The sequence below is a fragment of the Xenopus laevis genome, chromosome 7L, assembly GCF_017654675.1.
Source record: "Xenopus laevis strain J_2021 chromosome 7L, Xenopus_laevis_v10.1, whole genome shotgun sequence".
NCBI classification, from domain to species: Eukaryota; Metazoa; Chordata; class Amphibia; order Anura; family Pipidae; genus Xenopus; species Xenopus laevis.
Genome location: NC_054383.1, coordinates 116,169,921 through 116,187,914, shown reverse-complemented (window position 1 = coordinate 116,187,914; position 17,994 = coordinate 116,169,921). Strand labels below are relative to the sequence as shown.

At 40.1% G+C, this 17,994-nt stretch overlaps 1 protein-coding gene across 1 annotated transcript in view; it reads left to right on the top strand.

Annotated features, from left to right (window-relative positions):
* Positions 1-14,075, top strand: part of LOC108696727 (paired box protein Pax-6) — a 34,313-nt gene extending 20,238 nt beyond the window's left edge. The window contains exons 3-8 of the mRNA XM_018226335.2: positions 2,971-3,129; positions 9,034-9,116; positions 10,248-10,398; positions 10,522-10,619; positions 12,173-12,320; positions 12,783-14,075. Of these exons, the coding sequence (XP_018081824.1) occupies positions 2,971-3,129; positions 9,034-9,116; positions 10,248-10,398; positions 10,522-10,619; positions 12,173-12,320; positions 12,783-12,868 (725 nt within the window). The 3' untranslated portion in view covers positions 12,869-14,075. The remainder of the gene's footprint in view (positions 1-2,970; positions 3,130-9,033; positions 9,117-10,247; positions 10,399-10,521; positions 10,620-12,172; positions 12,321-12,782) is intronic.
* The last annotated feature ends 3,919 nt before the right edge of the window (positions 14,076-17,994 follow it).

Here is a 17,994-nt window from a genome sequence, read left to right as displayed (position 1 = left end):
ACCCGAAGCCACAAAAACAGCTGAAGCTGAAGTCCCAAAGCGGCGAAAAGCCCTGAAGTCACGAAAACAGCCGAAATTTAAGTCCCGAAGCGACGAAAAGACCCGAAGTCACGAAAGGAAGTTCAAGTTCTGAAGCCTTGAGTTCAATTCTACTGAACACCAGTTTGTGTGTGTGTTTTTTTTTTTTTAATCCCCTGGCAACCAATGTATTATTTTAATATTCTATAGGCACCTGCCACCTATGTTTCTTTAAAAAAAAAAATATGGGGCCCCAATTTTTTTTGTAACTTGCAAGGGGAACCCTAGCACCAATTTGAAAAAACAATTTTGAAAAAAATTTTTTGGGGCCCCAATTTTTTTTAACTTGTAAGGGGGCCCCTGCCACCAATGTTTTTTTTTAAAAAAATTTTTTAACTTGTAAGGGGGGCCCTGGCAACAATGATTTTTTAAAAAAACTTTTATGGGGGCCCTGGAGCCAATGTTTTTTTTTTTAACTTATAAGGGGGCCCTGACCATCAATAGCTTTTTATAACTTGTGTGGGGGAGTTATTTATTTATTTTTTTTAAAGTGACACGGGTATTTATTTATTTGTATAAGTGCTCATTGCTAATGATATGCATATGTTCAGCATAAGAGATCTTGGGTCCTTTTTGGTACATGGTTTCTATCTAGTACGATAAACACTCACTCTATCCTGTTATCTATAATTTAAAACATTAGTTACGTATGAGAATTGTTGAGATAGTTCCACTTGTAATTGAAACAATTGTAACTTTAGACACGTCATAGTTTGGTGTATTCTATTGGTGTGAACAAGCACATAAGGTGATTAGTGGATTTGAATTTTGTATGTCTACACATCAGCCAATAGTATGTGCACACGTCACACATTCCCTACCTGACCCGCCCCCCCACGTCATTCCCTGTATAATAACTGTTTTTCAGCACTTGTGATTCACTATGAGAAAGGCTGGTGCCACAGCCGAAACGTTAGTTTTTTTTGTGCCTACAATAAATATTTTTTGGATTTTCTGCTAAGACCTGTGAGTGCTCCTTGTATGCATTATATATATATATATATATATATATATATATATATATATATATATATATATATATATATATATATATATATATATATATATATATTATAGTAAAAAAATCTTTTTTTGTTTCTGTTTCTGTAAATCCATATGTGCATTACCACCTGCAAAGGCATTCAAGTCTCCATGTTGTGTGGTTGTCAGTCAGGGCGGAAGCACAGACTTGCTTTTTATCTTTTAATCTGCACTGAGTCAGTACAGAGGTTTAATGAATCCCTGGCCATATTTCAAGCCTCTGTGTTGCTACTGTGCCTTTATATCTTTGCGGTGCCATTCTGTGGTTCAGGCAGGAAGAAGTCATGCTCATTGCTTTGCTTGCACAGCTGCAAATTTCTGTAGCTCTTTGCTTCTTCTATCTAAGAACGTGTTTTCTGATTTTTTATTTAGACCACTTTTGGTGTGTTTTTAAATACATTTTTGACTATAGTTTTCCGCTCCCCAAAAAAAAAAAAAAAACAATTCTCACTTGCAAAAACTTCATTTTGATAAACACACCACCCCATTAACCCTCAATTTGACTTCTTATGACAAATAACATGAAATGATGGTAATGGTTATGGTAAACTGTATGAAATGTATTCATTTTTGCACCCCACCTGCAATGTATGACCAACCTATTGTGGCTTGAGTGTGAGGTGTAACTAGAGGGTCATAATGTCATTTGATTATTTCAAATAACAATAATAGCAGTTCTCTGCGATATATGTATTTGAAAAACAGATCTGATTGTTCTTAGAAATGAGGGAAAATGACTAAGCTGGGTTATAATACATAGGACAAAATGCTACAGTTATAAACCCCTGTGCCGAAAACCCCTCTGCTAAACCAGGCCAAATGATTAAACCTACTTCTACACCCTTCTACACCTTTTCTCTTACAAGAACACATAATATAGAAATCCTGCAGGTGCAGTATGATTCATTTTACTGTAATATCGGCTAGTTCAATGTGCTTCCTTACTCGTCGTGCCTACCTGTCTATAGTTAAATCGTCTTTTCCCCTTGTAACAGAACCCACTAGCACTAGGGGGCACATTTACCTAGGGTCGAATATCAAGGGTTAATTAACCCTCGATATTCGACCGTCGAAGTAAAATCGTTCGAACTATTCGAACGATTCGAACGATTCGAAGGATTTTAATCCATCGATCGGAGGATATTCCTTCGATCAGGAAATTGTTAGGAAGCCTATGGGGACCTTCAGATCTACACTTGATGTGCATGTGTGTGTTCAACCAGGGACTAGACAATACACATGCATACACAATATTTTGTTTTTGCTAGCAACGTAGATTGAATGATGCTGGCAGTTAAAGGCCAAGCTGTTTTTTTAAGGCCCATGTGGTCAGAGTCAGAGTCGACAGATTGACAGCTTTTGGCACCAAAAGTGATAGAAGCTGATACTTTCTTCTGCAGCTTGTGCCCGAAGGATCCTGTGTCTAAAATGACACACTGGTTTGAGGTATTGCATACCCTGCAGCCGGTGAAGGCTCTTCAAAGCTATATATCCCATGGCATGTCCTACTAAAATCAGTCACTCTATGGGACTCATGTATTGTGCAAGATAAACCACTCCCAGCTGCCGTCTGAAACCTCCTGAGGGGGTGTGTACTTCTATTAAACCCAAGTAAATGTTACAGGAGAAATCCTATAGACCCTATTATATACTATGTAAAATCATGAATAATTAGGCAGCTTCCATGTGTGGATCTTTCCAATAATTGCAGAGCATTTCCACTGAATATGAGCAAACATTATATGCAGTATAACATTGCAAGCTAGAAGACTAGTACTGCAAAACATATTGAGGGAAGTGATTGAAACTGGTTTTACAGCTGAACTTGCAAATCTTTGTTGTCTCCCACAGAAAGCTGCCAACAGATAGACAGCAGCCTTGACTCTGAGCATCAGCCTGGGGCTGCAAGTGATGACCTCGATGAGTCTCAGATTCGTCTTCAGCTGAAACGTAAACTTCAACGAAACAGGACATCCTTCACCCAGGAGCAGATTGAGGCTTTAGAGAAAGGTGAGCTCTCCTCAGTCGGATCCCCAAGTTCAAAAGAGGTTGAATGGAACAAGATTGTTTTACACAGAGAAACTAATTTTAAACAGACACTACTCTGAGATTTTAATAGTCCAATTTTAATTTAGTGTGGAAATATATCCACAATTCATTGGTATCTGTAACTGTGTGTCTAAGAGCATGGCTCCTTCTCCTGTAGTATGTCTGCTCCTCAAGCATTATCCATCCGAATGTCTGCCCCTGTAGTGTTTATGTATGTCCAGCAGCATGTCTTCACTTCCTGTAGTATGTGTGCCCTCAAGCATTTTCTAACAGCATGGTTTCTTCACCTGAAATATATCTGCTCCTCAAGCATATCCAGCAGGCTTCCTGCAGTTTTTTAGTCTAGCACCATGGCCTCCTCTCTAGCAGTGTGTCTGCCCTGCAGCAGGAAGCATAAGCATCCAGTAACAACATTTCCCCAAATAATACATCATATATGTTCTCTTTACTTAAGACATTAGGGCACATGCATTCTATGACTACTGAATATTTTGCAAACAGAAGGTGTGTCATACAACACCCATATTAATGCCAATATGGGCAATTTACAGCAGGAAGCAATTTGTAAGCTGACAATATTGTTTAGTAGTGGTTTTGCAGCATAAATGATAAAAATCTTGGACAAGAATAGAATTGCCCAAGGTCACTGACCTGGTCATCTCTCTCACTCTCAGACTGATCTTGATAAGGATACACAACCATTTGACTTTTTTATATACCTGGGCTTGCCTGCCCACATTGGAGACAACAGAGATGATGGCTCACGGGGTTGGGTCTGGTTTTGGAGAGGCTGGTTAGGGTCAGCTTTTTTGGTTTTTGAAAACACATTCACATCACAAGCAAGAGCTGGCAGCGATAGAAGCACATGCATACAGCACTGCTTAGCACTCTTAGCTACCATCACTGTACACAAGGGCTCAACAAAGGAAGGAACCAGTAGTGCAGTGAGCAGCAGAGACCACAATGCACCCAGGGGAAACCTACTTCTCCTGTGAAACCTGTGTTCCATCTGCTGAGCAGCAGCCTGCTAGATTTAGTGCTCTTACTCAGCAAGCGCTTACTTTGCAGTGATAGCTTTCTTAAAACAGAAGGTATTCACATGCCTCATGTGAATAAACACATAGCAGTACCTTAAAACCAAAAATGAGGGGCTTTTCTCTTCAATGACATAATTATAGATGGAAACTCCTTAACGTTCTTTTTGTCCAACTATGCATCCAGAAGTGCTGGTTTCATAGCACAGATACAGCCTAATTTAGAGTCTTATACCCAAACTTTCAGAAAGTCTGTTTTGATCTCATCAGAGCAAGGTATTGGAACGTGACTTCCAAGTGGGTAGACTTGATAAGACTTGGAGAGCAGCAAAGCATAGGAACCATCATATTTAGGGTGAGAAGGGCTAAAATAAACCAAAGAGTCCTTCTCATATGCAAAACATCGGTAGCTGACTTCATAATACAGAAGGCATCCACATGCCAAGGCAATTGTTATCAAATAGTATCAGTTGAAACCATCCTTAAAGGCCTAGATATTATTGAAACTTAGGCTGAATGGCTGGTACAGGACTTTGTTATATCTGTAATTGTGTCATGGGGGCCATGACAACAAAATTATTGGCATGCTTTCTAACGTTGGAGATACATATCTGGAGAGATTTCTGGAGATGTTGCCTATAGCAACCAATCAGATCTTTGCTTTTGTTTTCTAAGTTATAGGCGGCAGTTTAAATTTGCTGATTGGTTGCCATGCGCAACATCTCCAGAAATCTCTCCAGATATTTATGTCCAATGTTAGTAAACATGCCAATAATTTTGTTGTCAGGTTCCCGATGACACAATTACAGATAAAACAAAGTACTGTCTAGGCCAGCAAAAAAAGATTCACCTTATATCTTACCCCAACTGACCTCCAAGCTGGGCTTTTGGGTGTAAATAGGGCTTCAAATGGGCAGTCTACCCATATCTTACCATAAATGGCCTTCTGGCTGAGCCCCCAATCACTGCTCTAGGACACCCTAGTAGGCCAAGTCTTATAGTTTTGGAACCACTGCTGTAAGGGGTGTAATGCCAAGCAACACAGAAGATTACTCGAGGAAGGGTCGATTTTAAGGCAAATTCAAGGCTTTACTTTTTCAGCATACTTAAATTGGAGCTCTTCTGTATCCATGTGTTTTATTCATTTTAAAGTAAACGCTTATTTGAGTGATGGTGTATGTAGTGGTAACTGTGAGTGAAGAGTTTATGTTTTTTTCACCACTGGTAGCTTTCTGAGGGCAGGGAGAACGTGCTCTATGTAGGAGGGGCAGATTACATTTACTCTTTAGTATGCATTTCTGTAGTGGGAGAATGAATTGCTTGCTCATGTGTGGGTGTTAGGAACAACGGGTTGCAGACTAGCAGACTGGAACCCTAATGCTGAGTAATATGGTGACTGGTGGAAGTGGGAAGTTGTATAAAGGGCGTTGTATTGGTTTGTCACTGACCCTAATAAAGCCTTATACCATAATATGGTCAAGGAACTGCTCAGTGATTCTGATATTGTGACATTTTACAGTCACACGGGTGTTATTTCACATCTCTGCTTATCACACAAGCCCCATGGTACTTAAAACATATCTATATAGCAAACAAAATGGCCCATGTAGATATTGTGCCCCAGGCTTTTTATCCACTGACCTACAAATCTGGCGGCTCAGTGGTGACACATTTACATTTTTATTGCTTGGGAGCAAGTTACTTTACACAATTCTCATAATTAGGGTTCCTACCTCATTCTTTAATCCCAGACACTTGTGGAATCTATGTGCTGCATGTGTGACTAGTAATAAGCACAAAATGCATGCTGAAACTGCACCAGTTTCTTAGCAACCATGTAACCTACATGTGAAAAATATACTAAAAATCATAGGTCAGGGCAGGGGTTACACTGGGTGAAGCAGCAACCCTACCCCAAATGCATTCACCTCCCTTTGCAGCCTCTCTTTTTCTCGAATTTTCACCTGATCTTTCACCTGACACTTGAAAATCTTTACTCTAGGGAACTGATCTGAAGTGCGAAAATAAAATCTGCTTTGTGAAAGAGGAAGTGCAAGTTGGGCAGCTGTCACAGGATGTCTCAATCGGCTTCCTCCCTCTTTGTATAAAAATATTTAAAAAATATATATAAAATCACTGTAAAATGTAAGTAGATATTTGATAGATATTCAACCAGACATATAGAATAAATTTTAAAAATATAAACTAATATATATATATAAAAATAGATCTCTGTTAAAGGACTGTGGTGGACTGGTACTTGTACAGAAGTCCAAAACATATGGTGTAACATGTCTAGAACAATTATATATATTACCTTTAGTTCTCCTTTAAAAATGAAAGCCACATTTTAGAAGAATTCACTTTGTGAAAGTCAAACATGACCAGACAACACAACACATTGCATTTGCACTGACAGTAAAGGGCCCTCAATGTTCAGATGAACCAGAAATCCCACTGGTCGTTCTGTCTGTCTGTCTGTCTGTCTGTCTCTCTCTCTCTCTCTCTCTCTCTCTCTCTCTCTCTCTCTCTCTCTCTCTCTCTGTCTCCCTCTCTCTCTCTCTCTTTCCCCCCCTCTATGTCTTCCTCCCTCTCTCTCTCTCTCTCTCTCTCTCCAAAGCTATTACAGTAACTAATACAATACAGGCAACTAATCTCCCCGAATTTGCCTGTGTGCCCTGACCCTTAAAGGTGGTTGCTAATGATTGGGTAAAACCTGATGTCATTCTACTTCACAAGAATGTGCATTATATAAAAGTCTCATGTCAACAGTAGGAAGTAGGAAAATTGATGGGATCTCACCAAACAACTTGGAGTATCAAAGGCAGCAAGGATTTAACTCTGGTTTATACCAGGCTAATCTGGTGAAATTCTTTAATTTGATAACTAAATTGATAGATAGGTGGAGCTGTTGATTATCCAGATTTGAGCGCTTGTCACACTTTTGTGGTACAAGCCTTTCTTGAAGGTCAAAAGTTAAGAGTCCCACCTAGCTCAAAACAAGGTTATATCGAAAAAACTGGTGTATGAATAAGCATTCACCACAAATCTCAACCTAACTGAATTTTAGGCTTTTCTTAAAGAAGGACCCGAACAATTAAATGTTAATGTACTGTCTTATTTATCCCTTGAACCAGGGCGTCCCCAACCTTTTTTTTTACACATGAGTCATATGCAATTGTGTGGGGAGCTGAAAAAAGTTCCTGTGATGCTAAATAATGGCTGTGATTGGCCATGCAGTAGCCCATATGTGGACTGGCAGTCTACAGGAGGCTCTGTTTCGCAGTAAACCTGGTTTTTATGTAACCGAAACTTGTATCCAAGCCAGTAATTCTAAAATAAGCACATGCTTTGAGGCCACTGGGAGCAACATCAAAGGGATTGGTGAACAACCTGTTGCTCATAAGTCACTGGTTGGGGATCACTGGCTTAAACTATACAACAGTGATTTTTACTTCCATGTTATGAGCTAGGAAGGGCCAACAAAATATTTTACTGGGGGGGGCTCAACACTGGAAGTCTGAAGTCCTCTATACTATATTATACTATACTATAAGCACCAGCTCCCCCTACTATACATGCCATACCACAGCCACAGTCCCTTCCCAGAGACTATTATCCCACTGCTACTATAGGCACCAACTCTCCCTACTATACCTGCTATCCCACAGTCACACTCCCTTCCCAGAGACTATTATCCCACTGTTACTATAGGCACCATCTCTCCCTACTATACCTGCTATCCCACAGCCACACTCCCTTCCCAGAGATTATAATCCACTGTTACTATAGACCCCATCTCTCTCTACTGTACCTGCTATCCCACAGCCACACACCCTTCCCAGAGACTATTATCCCACTCCTACTATAGGCACCATCTTTCCCTACTATACCCAGGCCCGGATTTGTGGCTAGGCCACATAGGCCCGGGCCTAGGGCGGCACATTTTTGGGGGCGGCATGCCGCCCAGCCGCTCTGTGGGGAGCCTGTGCTCCCCAGTGCTCCGGCGCTCGCTTTTGCGCCAGCGTGTGGTAGTGCGGGCGGGCGATAGGACCGCGCGGAGCGCACGGCCTAGGGGCGCTCGCCCAGTGAATCCGGCGCTGACTATACCTGCTATCCCACAGCCACAGTCCCTTCCCAGAGACTATTATCCCACTGCTACTATAGGCACCATCTCTCCCTACTATACCTGCTATGCCACAGCCACAGTGCCTTCCCACAGTCTTTTATCCCACTTCTACTATAGGCACCATCTCTCCCTACTATCCCTACTATCCCACAGTCACAGTCCCTTCCCAGAGACTATTATCCCCACTATTACTATAGGCACTATCTACTATACCTGCTATCCCACAGCCACAGTCCCTTCCCAGAGACTATTATCCCACTGCTACTATAAGCACCATCTCTCCCTACTATACCTGCTATCCCACAGTCACACTCCCTTCCCAGAGACTATTATCCCACTGCTACTATAAGCACCATCTCTCCCTACTATACCTGCTATCCCACAGCCACACTCCCTTCCCAGAGACTATTATCCCACTGCTACTATAAGCACCATCTCTCCCTACTATACCTGGTATGCCACAGCTACACTCCCTTCCCACAGTCTTTTATCCCTGCTGTTACAGGTGGTGTCTCCAGAGTCAAGAGGTGTATATAGTAAGATTTAATTTTGCAGCTAAGAACAGGTACATAGATAAGGTAATTAAATAGATTAGTTCCTTTTGAATATAGCCCTGAACTCTTCTCAAAATAATCCTATTTAAAAACATGACATTCTTTATATACTGAATTTGAAGTAATGTTCATTTTGTGTATTTTCTAGAGTTTGAGAGGACACATTACCCAGACGTTTTTGCAAGAGAAAGACTTGCAGCAAAGATTGATCTTCCTGAAGCTCGGATTCAGGTATACTGAACTGGTTATACTGTGTATTTAGTGAGGACCAAAGTAAGAAGTAAACAAATTATGAGGGATAAGTGGTGGGGAGTTGAAAAGGAAAGTCATATACACTCTACTCTACTCAATGGCTACTAAGGAATACCAAACCCAGGGGCATTCTGTTCAAAGTATTTCTCTATAAATTCATTCAAAATCCTGATCAGTTGAATAGACATTGAGAGTTTTTGGAGAACTTTTGCTGGGGGGTAATTTTGATGAAAAGTCTTTACTTATATTTCTAAAAAATAACCATTCCATTTCTTAATGTGAAAGTTAATTGTGTTGCTGAACAGCAAGATCTGCTATACAAAAGAATATATGGCCAAAACTATTATGACTCCATTTGCATCAAAACATGTTGAAAGAAATTAGGGAATCGAAGTTTGTTGTAAAGACATGTCACCTTAGCACAAATCTGTATGCATTTAATGTGGGGTACATGGTATTTTACATGCATGCTGATGCTGTATTGTGTGCCGGTGGACAGGTTTATAGATTAATATAGCAAACAAAAATAACAAATAAAAAAACAAACAAATACAAAAAGTATTGTAGAAGTTATACCTATATTGGCTAACAATACAAATACATTGCACAACTCGGAGCTCGTATGATCAAGGGCGATGTCCAGCAGTCTTTTGCAATAAATTTAATTGTACTCATTTTATGAACCAGGCAATGCAGATATGTTAGTAGTGAAGTAGCTCTATTTATTAGGAGATAAAGCATGTACTGGTCTCAATAAAAGCAAATTAACAATATAATTCACTTACAATCCTACCCACACATTCAAGTGCTCTTAAATGGACTCACTTGAGAACCATTGACACAATTCATTAAGGCACTTGCATCCAAACACACTCCTGCACTTCTACAAGACTGCCAAAGGGCTCATCCTTTTGTGCCGTTTGATGCTGAGGAATCCTGGAGCTACCACCATCCTGCACCTGGAAGTAGCTCCAGGGTTCCTGTAGTGCATTGTATTAATAGGGACACCAAACTTAGGCCCAACCCATAGTATTCATGTAGCTTTCAGGTTCGAACTTCTTGAACCACCCCTCTAAAAAATCTCTCACAGCTAGTTGACCAATGTTACAGGTTTGGTTCTCAAACCGAAGAGCCAAATGGCGAAGAGAAGAAAAACTGCGTAACCAGAGACGCCAAGCAAGTAATACCTCCAGCCACCTCTCCATCAACAGCTCCTTCTCCAGCAGTGTGTACCAGTCCATCCAACAGCCCAGCAACTCAGGTGAAAAGCAAATAAACACGTTATCTTTAACCTAATTACAGGAAGACTGAGAATCTATGGTCCTGCTTTAATAGTATTTCAACAATTTTTAATAGAATACCTTTAACCATCTATCTATTTTAGGTTCAATGCTGGGCCGGAGTGAAGCCGCTATAACAAACAGTTATGGTTCTCTGCCACCTCTTCCAAGTTTCACTATGTCTAACAATCTCCCTATCCAGGTATTGCTATTATTAGGACTGTTTTACCAATGCATGAACACCTACTGTAATCAAATTGTTATTTGGTGTAATCAACTATAAGCAACACTTTATGGTAAAGCACTATGAAATAGATCACTATGGATTTATTTTCAGACATTAAGGGGCATATTTATTATTCTGTGTAAAAAATGGCGACCACATATGGGCAGGATTCGCCGTGTAAAAAATGGCTGAAAAGAACAGCATAAAATGTTGAGAGTGACTTCTGCCGGAAGCAATGTAAAATAACGGCCGCAAATCTGGCGTTCACATGGAGTAAAATTACACACCATGTGATATTTTACACAGCTTTTTACACCATATTTTCAGCTAATTTCATTTTACACAGCTTGATAAATATGGCCCAAATGGTATAGGCACATGAACAACATTAGAACATTAGAACCGCTCTTTAGAAAAGTTCAGTCATGCGTGGAATTAAATGGAAACCAGAAACATCAGCTTGCAGGAGTTCATTCCTGTGATGATTATGCCTGACTGTGTCCCCAAAATAGTTAAGCCACTCATTGTTATACCATGACCTTGGTTCAATAGCACTATCTGCACTAGTGACGTGCGGGCCTCGCGGGTCGTGCTGGTTCGGGCCAACCCTTGGACAAAATGCGCAGGTCCCGGACGGGTGCGGGTCCAGCTCTTCTCCTGCTCTACCCGCCCGCGACCTAGTACTGCCGGCTTCCGGCGCCGGAATTTATAGACTTCCGCCTGCCCCGTCCCTTTTGTGATGTCACTGCGGGGCGGGCGCGGGTCTATAAATAAAAGGGAGCAGCGGGCCGGATGTGGGTAGGAAGCGTGCGGGTTAGGGTCGGGTCGAGAAATTCTCGACCCGCACATAACTAATCTGCACCCCAATAAAACCCTAACCATCCCCCAGCTCCACCCTAGCCTAGTATATTTATCTGTGAGGGTTGACATTTCTGATAAACTGCAACAAATGCGTGAAAATGACTAATAATAAACAAGGGACTTGCATTTAAGGTGTCCTGTTTATACCAAGGGTTGGAAACCCCTGTATATTGATGGGTGGGTAGAGAATAAGGGATACAATGAGGGTTAAAACAATAAGGAGAATGTGGCCTACTTAATTTCAACATGGCCCAGGGGCCACTGTACAATAACTGTTACTGAATAGTGTTATAACACCTAGGACACAAGCATAGTATTAAACTCGTTTTTTATACAGATATGAAATTATTTGTTAGATATGTTGTTTATGCTAGGGTTGCGCTAAGTGTGTGATGTGGTTTCTCAAACAGCAGGCTTCAATTTAGGTGTTAGATATCGTGCAGAAATTACTGTCAATTTAACAAATACCAAGCAGAAACTGATTTTGAGGATCCAGGCCCAGTACAGTATTTTTCTCATGAGAAAACGACACGAGCGAGTTTCTAATTTATAAAGTAGAAGGCAAGGTTTCTTGATGCTGCTGCTATTTAGCACGGTGCTTTTAAATATGCCACATTATATATGTTTAAGGTAGTTGCATAAATTTGATCTTTTCTATGCCTTTCCAGCCCATTGCTAGTCAAACCTCTGCCTATTCCTGCATGATCTCATCCAGCCCTTCAGTGAGTGTCCGCAGTTATGACGCTTACACGCCTCCTCAGTTACAGACCCACATGAGTAACCAGAATCTGGGATCTGCTTCTGCCAGTTCTACAGGTGAGTGGCCTCTCTCTCTGACCCTCCCTACTACTGTCACTCTGGTGAGAAGATCATCAATATCCCTGTCAGCCTTATAGATATTAGCTGCTGCAATGGGAATTTGAGGTTGACCATTAATCGTCTGCCCTGCCCTATAAATATCATTCCTACAGATTACCAATGAGTGGATCTCTGTCTGATTTGCCTACCTGCATTCTGTATTAAATCATGCAGAATCATACTTTGGGAATAGGGAGATCAGTTGGTCAAGGGCCATACCAACATGCTGATGCAGTCCTCACTAGATGGGATTTTTAGACCTGTCCAATGGATATTGGTTGGGCAGGAAGTCCCTTCTTGGATCTTCAAGTGGGTTTAAAGCTAAAGCAGTTATTCTTTAATTCTCTTGATGTGCAAATAACTTTCCTACATCTCCAGAAGCCAATGTGAAGTTAAGCTCTGTTTGTTCTCTGCTTACAGGATTAATTTCTCCTGGGGTTTCCGTCCCTGTCCAAGTTCCAGGGGGTGACCCAGATCTGACTCAGTACTGGTCAAGGCTGCAGTGAAGCCGGGAAGGATCTGGTCTAATATAAATTATGTCAGCTCATATAATTAAGACTAAACCTCATCATCTGTAAACAAAAGGACATTGCAAAGGTCAAACAGTACAAGACCCCATGACAAATGAAGCGAACAAGCAGTATTTACAACTTCCACCTTCTTATTTGTGTTTTTCAAGAGAAGAGGATAGAACACTGCCAGCTCAAAATGCATTTCCCCCAAAGCAGAGCAAACTTTTCTGAATCGAGCTATTCCTCTTCAGTTGCACCAGTAATTTCCTGCTGTATTAGACCTGATGTGTGGCCTGCCGTCATGGTTTCATTACCACGGATGGCTTATAACGATGGTACTTTCCACCAATCAAGCGCTGCTGTATGAAGGTGTTTGCCATTTCGAAATGTATGCAGCAGTGCCATGTGCAGCTGGATAACCAACATTATGTGTAGCGTAAAGGGCAAGTCAACCCCAAAATATAATTCTAAGCAAATTTCCAATATACATTCATTACAAATTGTCTTTTGTAATTGTGCTTTTAAAGTCATTTGCAAAAACAATTGCTATTAGTTGGTACTAATTAATGTTGCAAAAGTCATGGTTCCCCAGCAAAGACAGGTCAGTTAATCAGCTGCCTCGAGCTAATTTTTATTTTGGGGTTGACTTGCCCTTTAAACTAAACTAGAAATATGGCCTCACCTAGACCACACCACTTCATATTGTAGTCTCACGGTAAATTAAGGGCCTGCACCTTAATTGCCTACATATAATTCAAACGAATTCATTCAAGAATCTTCAGAACTGAATCACTTGTTAAAGATCTCATATACTTCAAGATTTGAGATTATACAGATATAGAAGAAAAACGTCTCCAAGATATTGGTTGTTGTGGTTTCCTGTTCTTTATAAATGAACTTCACATTTCCCCTTACTTAAGCCTCAAACCAGTCTCTGTGCTGCAGTCATACAGAAGGACTATTGTCTTTCCATTAGGAACGTCATCACTGGTATATTATAAAAAACACATAGTCAGCAGCTTCACTGCTGCATATTAAATAGAGTCTTGCAAGAGCTGGAAGACATAAAACCAGACTGTTTAACCTAAAGTCTATAAAACTCTGATCTTGTGTAGTATATCATAATTGTGCTTAAAGGGGTGGTTCATCTTTAAGTTAACATTTAGTACCTTATAGAATGGCCCATTCCTAGCAACTTTTCAATTGGTCTTCATTATTGATTTTATATAAAGTTTTAATTATTTGCCCCCTGTTCTGACTCTTCCCAGCTTTCGATTGGGTGTCACTGACCCCATCTAAAAACAAATGCTCTGTAAGGTTACAGATTTATGGTTATTATTCATCTTTCTATTCGGGCCTCTCCTATTCATATTCCAGTTTCTTATTCAAATCAATGCATGGTTGCTATGAAAATTTTGACCCTAGCAACCAGATTGCTGACATTGCAAACGGGAGAGCTGTTGAATAAAAAGCTAAATAACTCAAAAACCACCAATAAGAAAGAATGAAAACCAATTGCAAATTGTCTCAGAATATCACTCTCGACACCATACTACAAGTTAATTCAAAGGTGAACAACCCCATTAATAGAACCATTGTACCCAAAGTCATGAAATAAATGAAGGTTTGTGAGGGTATTGGAAAAACAACGATCCATCATCTGCTGTGTGACGGACTTCACAAAAACATATGAAATAGAAATTGGTTCTACAATTAGCTGGGAGACCATCTGCTCTGTTTCAGTGTACGTTATGATCTGTCTGTGGAAGACCAACCTTCTTTGCATTTTAGAGATAAGAATGACTGGGAATATCTGAATAGTTCTTCTATGAACTGTGACTTGACTCAATCACCTTAAGGGTCAGGGCACACGCTCAGATTTGGGGAGATTAGGCGCTCAGCAGAAAAATTTCTTCGGGGCAACTAATCTCCACGAACTGCCTCCCGCCGGCTAGAATGTAAATCGCCGGTGGGATGGCACTCAGAGTAAATCATTTTCTGAAGTCGCCCGGCAATCCGGGCGACTTTGGAAATCTCCCCGAATCTGAGCGTGTGCCCTGACCCTTATTTATACAATGAAACAAGGGTTCAGTCACTGCTTTCAGCATGAGATAAAAAAATGGAGACAAGTCCTTCAAATGTCCCACCACAGCCTTTCACTTATATGAGAAACATTACGAATAAACAAAAGGAACTGACACAAGACAAAACGGCAAAGTATTTATAAAACTATCATACTACAGGTATGGGATCCATTATCCAGAATGCTCAGGATAAAGGGAATTTTCTGTAATTTGGACATCCATGCCTTAAGTCTGCTGAAAAATAATAAACCCAATAGTTTATCTGTCTTAGTTTGGCACAAGTTTTATTATTACAGCGAAAGATTAAATATTTTTTTAAAATTTTAATTATTTGATTAAAATGAAGCCTTCCCATAATTTGGAACTTTTTGGATAACAGGTTTTTGGATAACAAATCCTATACCTGTCCAATATTCAGGGTTATATGTTGTACTGTTGTACATGAGTATATTATCCCATGTTCTTTAGGTTAAACAAGTGAACTAATAATTTTATCAGAAAAAATACACCAAAACGAATGCCATGCACTGAAGGTTGTTATGACATCAAGAATAGACTGAGACTACCGCCAACAGGAATAATAAATTCTCAGTGGGAGAAGAGCCTTACTGCACATGAACATTGACCAAAGGGGACCATACAAGGGTTGAAAAAAAGGTTGCAGTAACTGTCATTTGGGAGTGTATCAACAGGCCTGTGTAAGATGCCAGCAGATGGGCCTGAAAGACGATATCTGGCTGAAAATCGCCCAAATATTGATCAGCTAATGGTGGCCATACACGGGCAGATAAAGCTGCCGATATCTGGCAGTGTATGGGGGCTTCCGACGGGTCTTCCCGATCGATATCTGGCCACGATATCGATCAGGAAGGTTGGATTTTTACCCGACCGACCCGTCGGAGTCGCTTGGCGCATCGTAATTCGAATTACCCCCGATATAGCCATGCAGTTTAGTGGCATATCGGGGAAAGATCTTTGAGTCTATGGCCACCTTAAGTTTGATGTTCCTGTCAACCTATATAGCTGAAATTAAGATCCGATTGTTGGTCTGAGAGCCAAATGATCGGATCAACCCAATATTGCCCATCTCAAAGTCAACATATAGGTGCAAGATCTTTGCAACCATGCCCAGTTTAAGAGTGTATATCTATATAATCACAGCTAAAATAAATGTAAAACAGGGGTGGCCAACTTACTGCCCACATGTGGTCTTTAGTCTGCATTGGCCACAAAAAGTTCAGGAAAAGATGGAGGGTTGGAAGGGAGAGTATCAGTGTTTTAAAGGGGTAGTTTACCTTTAAGTTAACTTTTAGTATGTTATAAAATAACTAATTCTAGGCAACTTTTCAACTGGCCTTCATTTTTTGTTTTTATAGTTTTTGAATTATTTGCCTTCTTCTTCTGTCTTTCAAATGGGGGGGTCACTGACCCCATCTATAAAACAAATGCTCCGTAAGACTACATATGTATTGTTATTGCTACTGTTTATTGCTCATCTTCCTATTCAGTCCCTCTCCTCTTCATATTGCAGGCTCTTATTCAAATCAATGCATGGTTGATAGGGTTATTTGGACCCTAGCAACCAGATTGCTGAAATTGCAATCTGGAGAGCTGCTGAATAATAACGCAATAACAAATAATAAAAAATGAAAACAAATTGCAAATTGTCTCAGAATACCACTCTCTGCATCATACTTAAAGTTAATTTAAAGGTGAACAACCAGTTTAAAAGAAAGTACTAGCTAGAGTTGTATCTCAACAACAGGGGACACTGGTAGAACACACTCATATTGTTTCTGTTGTCATCTCATCCTACTATACCTAAGTGTTCCTACCTACCTATACTGTTCATTGGGGCACCATGTGCAGGGTCCTGGGCAGTCGCTTCTTTTTGGACCCTCTTATGACAGCAGCAGTGGAACATTGTATATTGGACCAAGACTGTATCTGAAGAAATTTGAAAAGCATATCACATAGCCAACACTATCTACAACACAACTTCAAACATGTCCAACAGCGAATGTCACAGAAGAACTGATTTAGTGCAAGTTACTTTGGAGGAAAAGATATGGGGCAGGTTTATTAAAAGACAATTTACTAAACAGTCACCATTAAATACCCCATTGCCTTTTTCACGTGTATAAACATTGGGATTACAAGCAGCCTGGATCTGTATTGATTTTTCTAATAATGTTCTTGCAGGAGAGCTCCAGTACTCCTAACACATTGCATAAAGAGCAGTTAAATCTATACACCCATTGTGCAAAAAAAAAGTCACAATAACCCCCTCTCCGTAACTGGGTAAATATAATAAGACTCACTAGAACTCTAGCAGCTTCCTACACAACAGATTTGAATATGTACGTTACTGTAATTGCATTTCTTTTGAATACTTATTTAGTTATACAAAACGGACCTCAAAATACGGTAATTGCATTTGGTAAATCCCTTTATCACCAGTCAATCAATGCTTTGTATTATTGCTTTGTATAATATTACTAATGATACATGATAATATATTCATTTCAGAGATAACATGTCCCTTTCACGGCTAAGATGAATAAATAAATATACAAGTACACAATTAAATGTGCTGTTTTTCAGCACATTATTCAAATTACATTCTGTAGAATTTATCACAAAGTGGGTTTCAGTGGGTACATTCCTCCTCTATAAACTTCTAAATGGCTTTTCCATAGTGCGTTTCTTTTTGGCTCTAAAGCTGGTGCTACACGTACATTTCTGGCCTCACTCGCTACGGATGCTTAAATCAGGTCCTGGGGATAATACAGCAAAAATGAGTGTCACTGTGCTTTTAATTCTGTTGTTACTGCCCCCAAAGCCTGAAGATGCATCCTTACAGGGTGACAGATCATGTGATCACTGAAAGAGCATGTATGTACCATATTCTTAATGTGTTGTCTTCATTATTTAAAAGAAATGTGTTTTTGTCAACCATTAAAAACATTGTTCAACATTTAGTTTATTGAGTTCTGTTCAATCATTTAAAGGAAAACTATACCCCCAAAATGAACA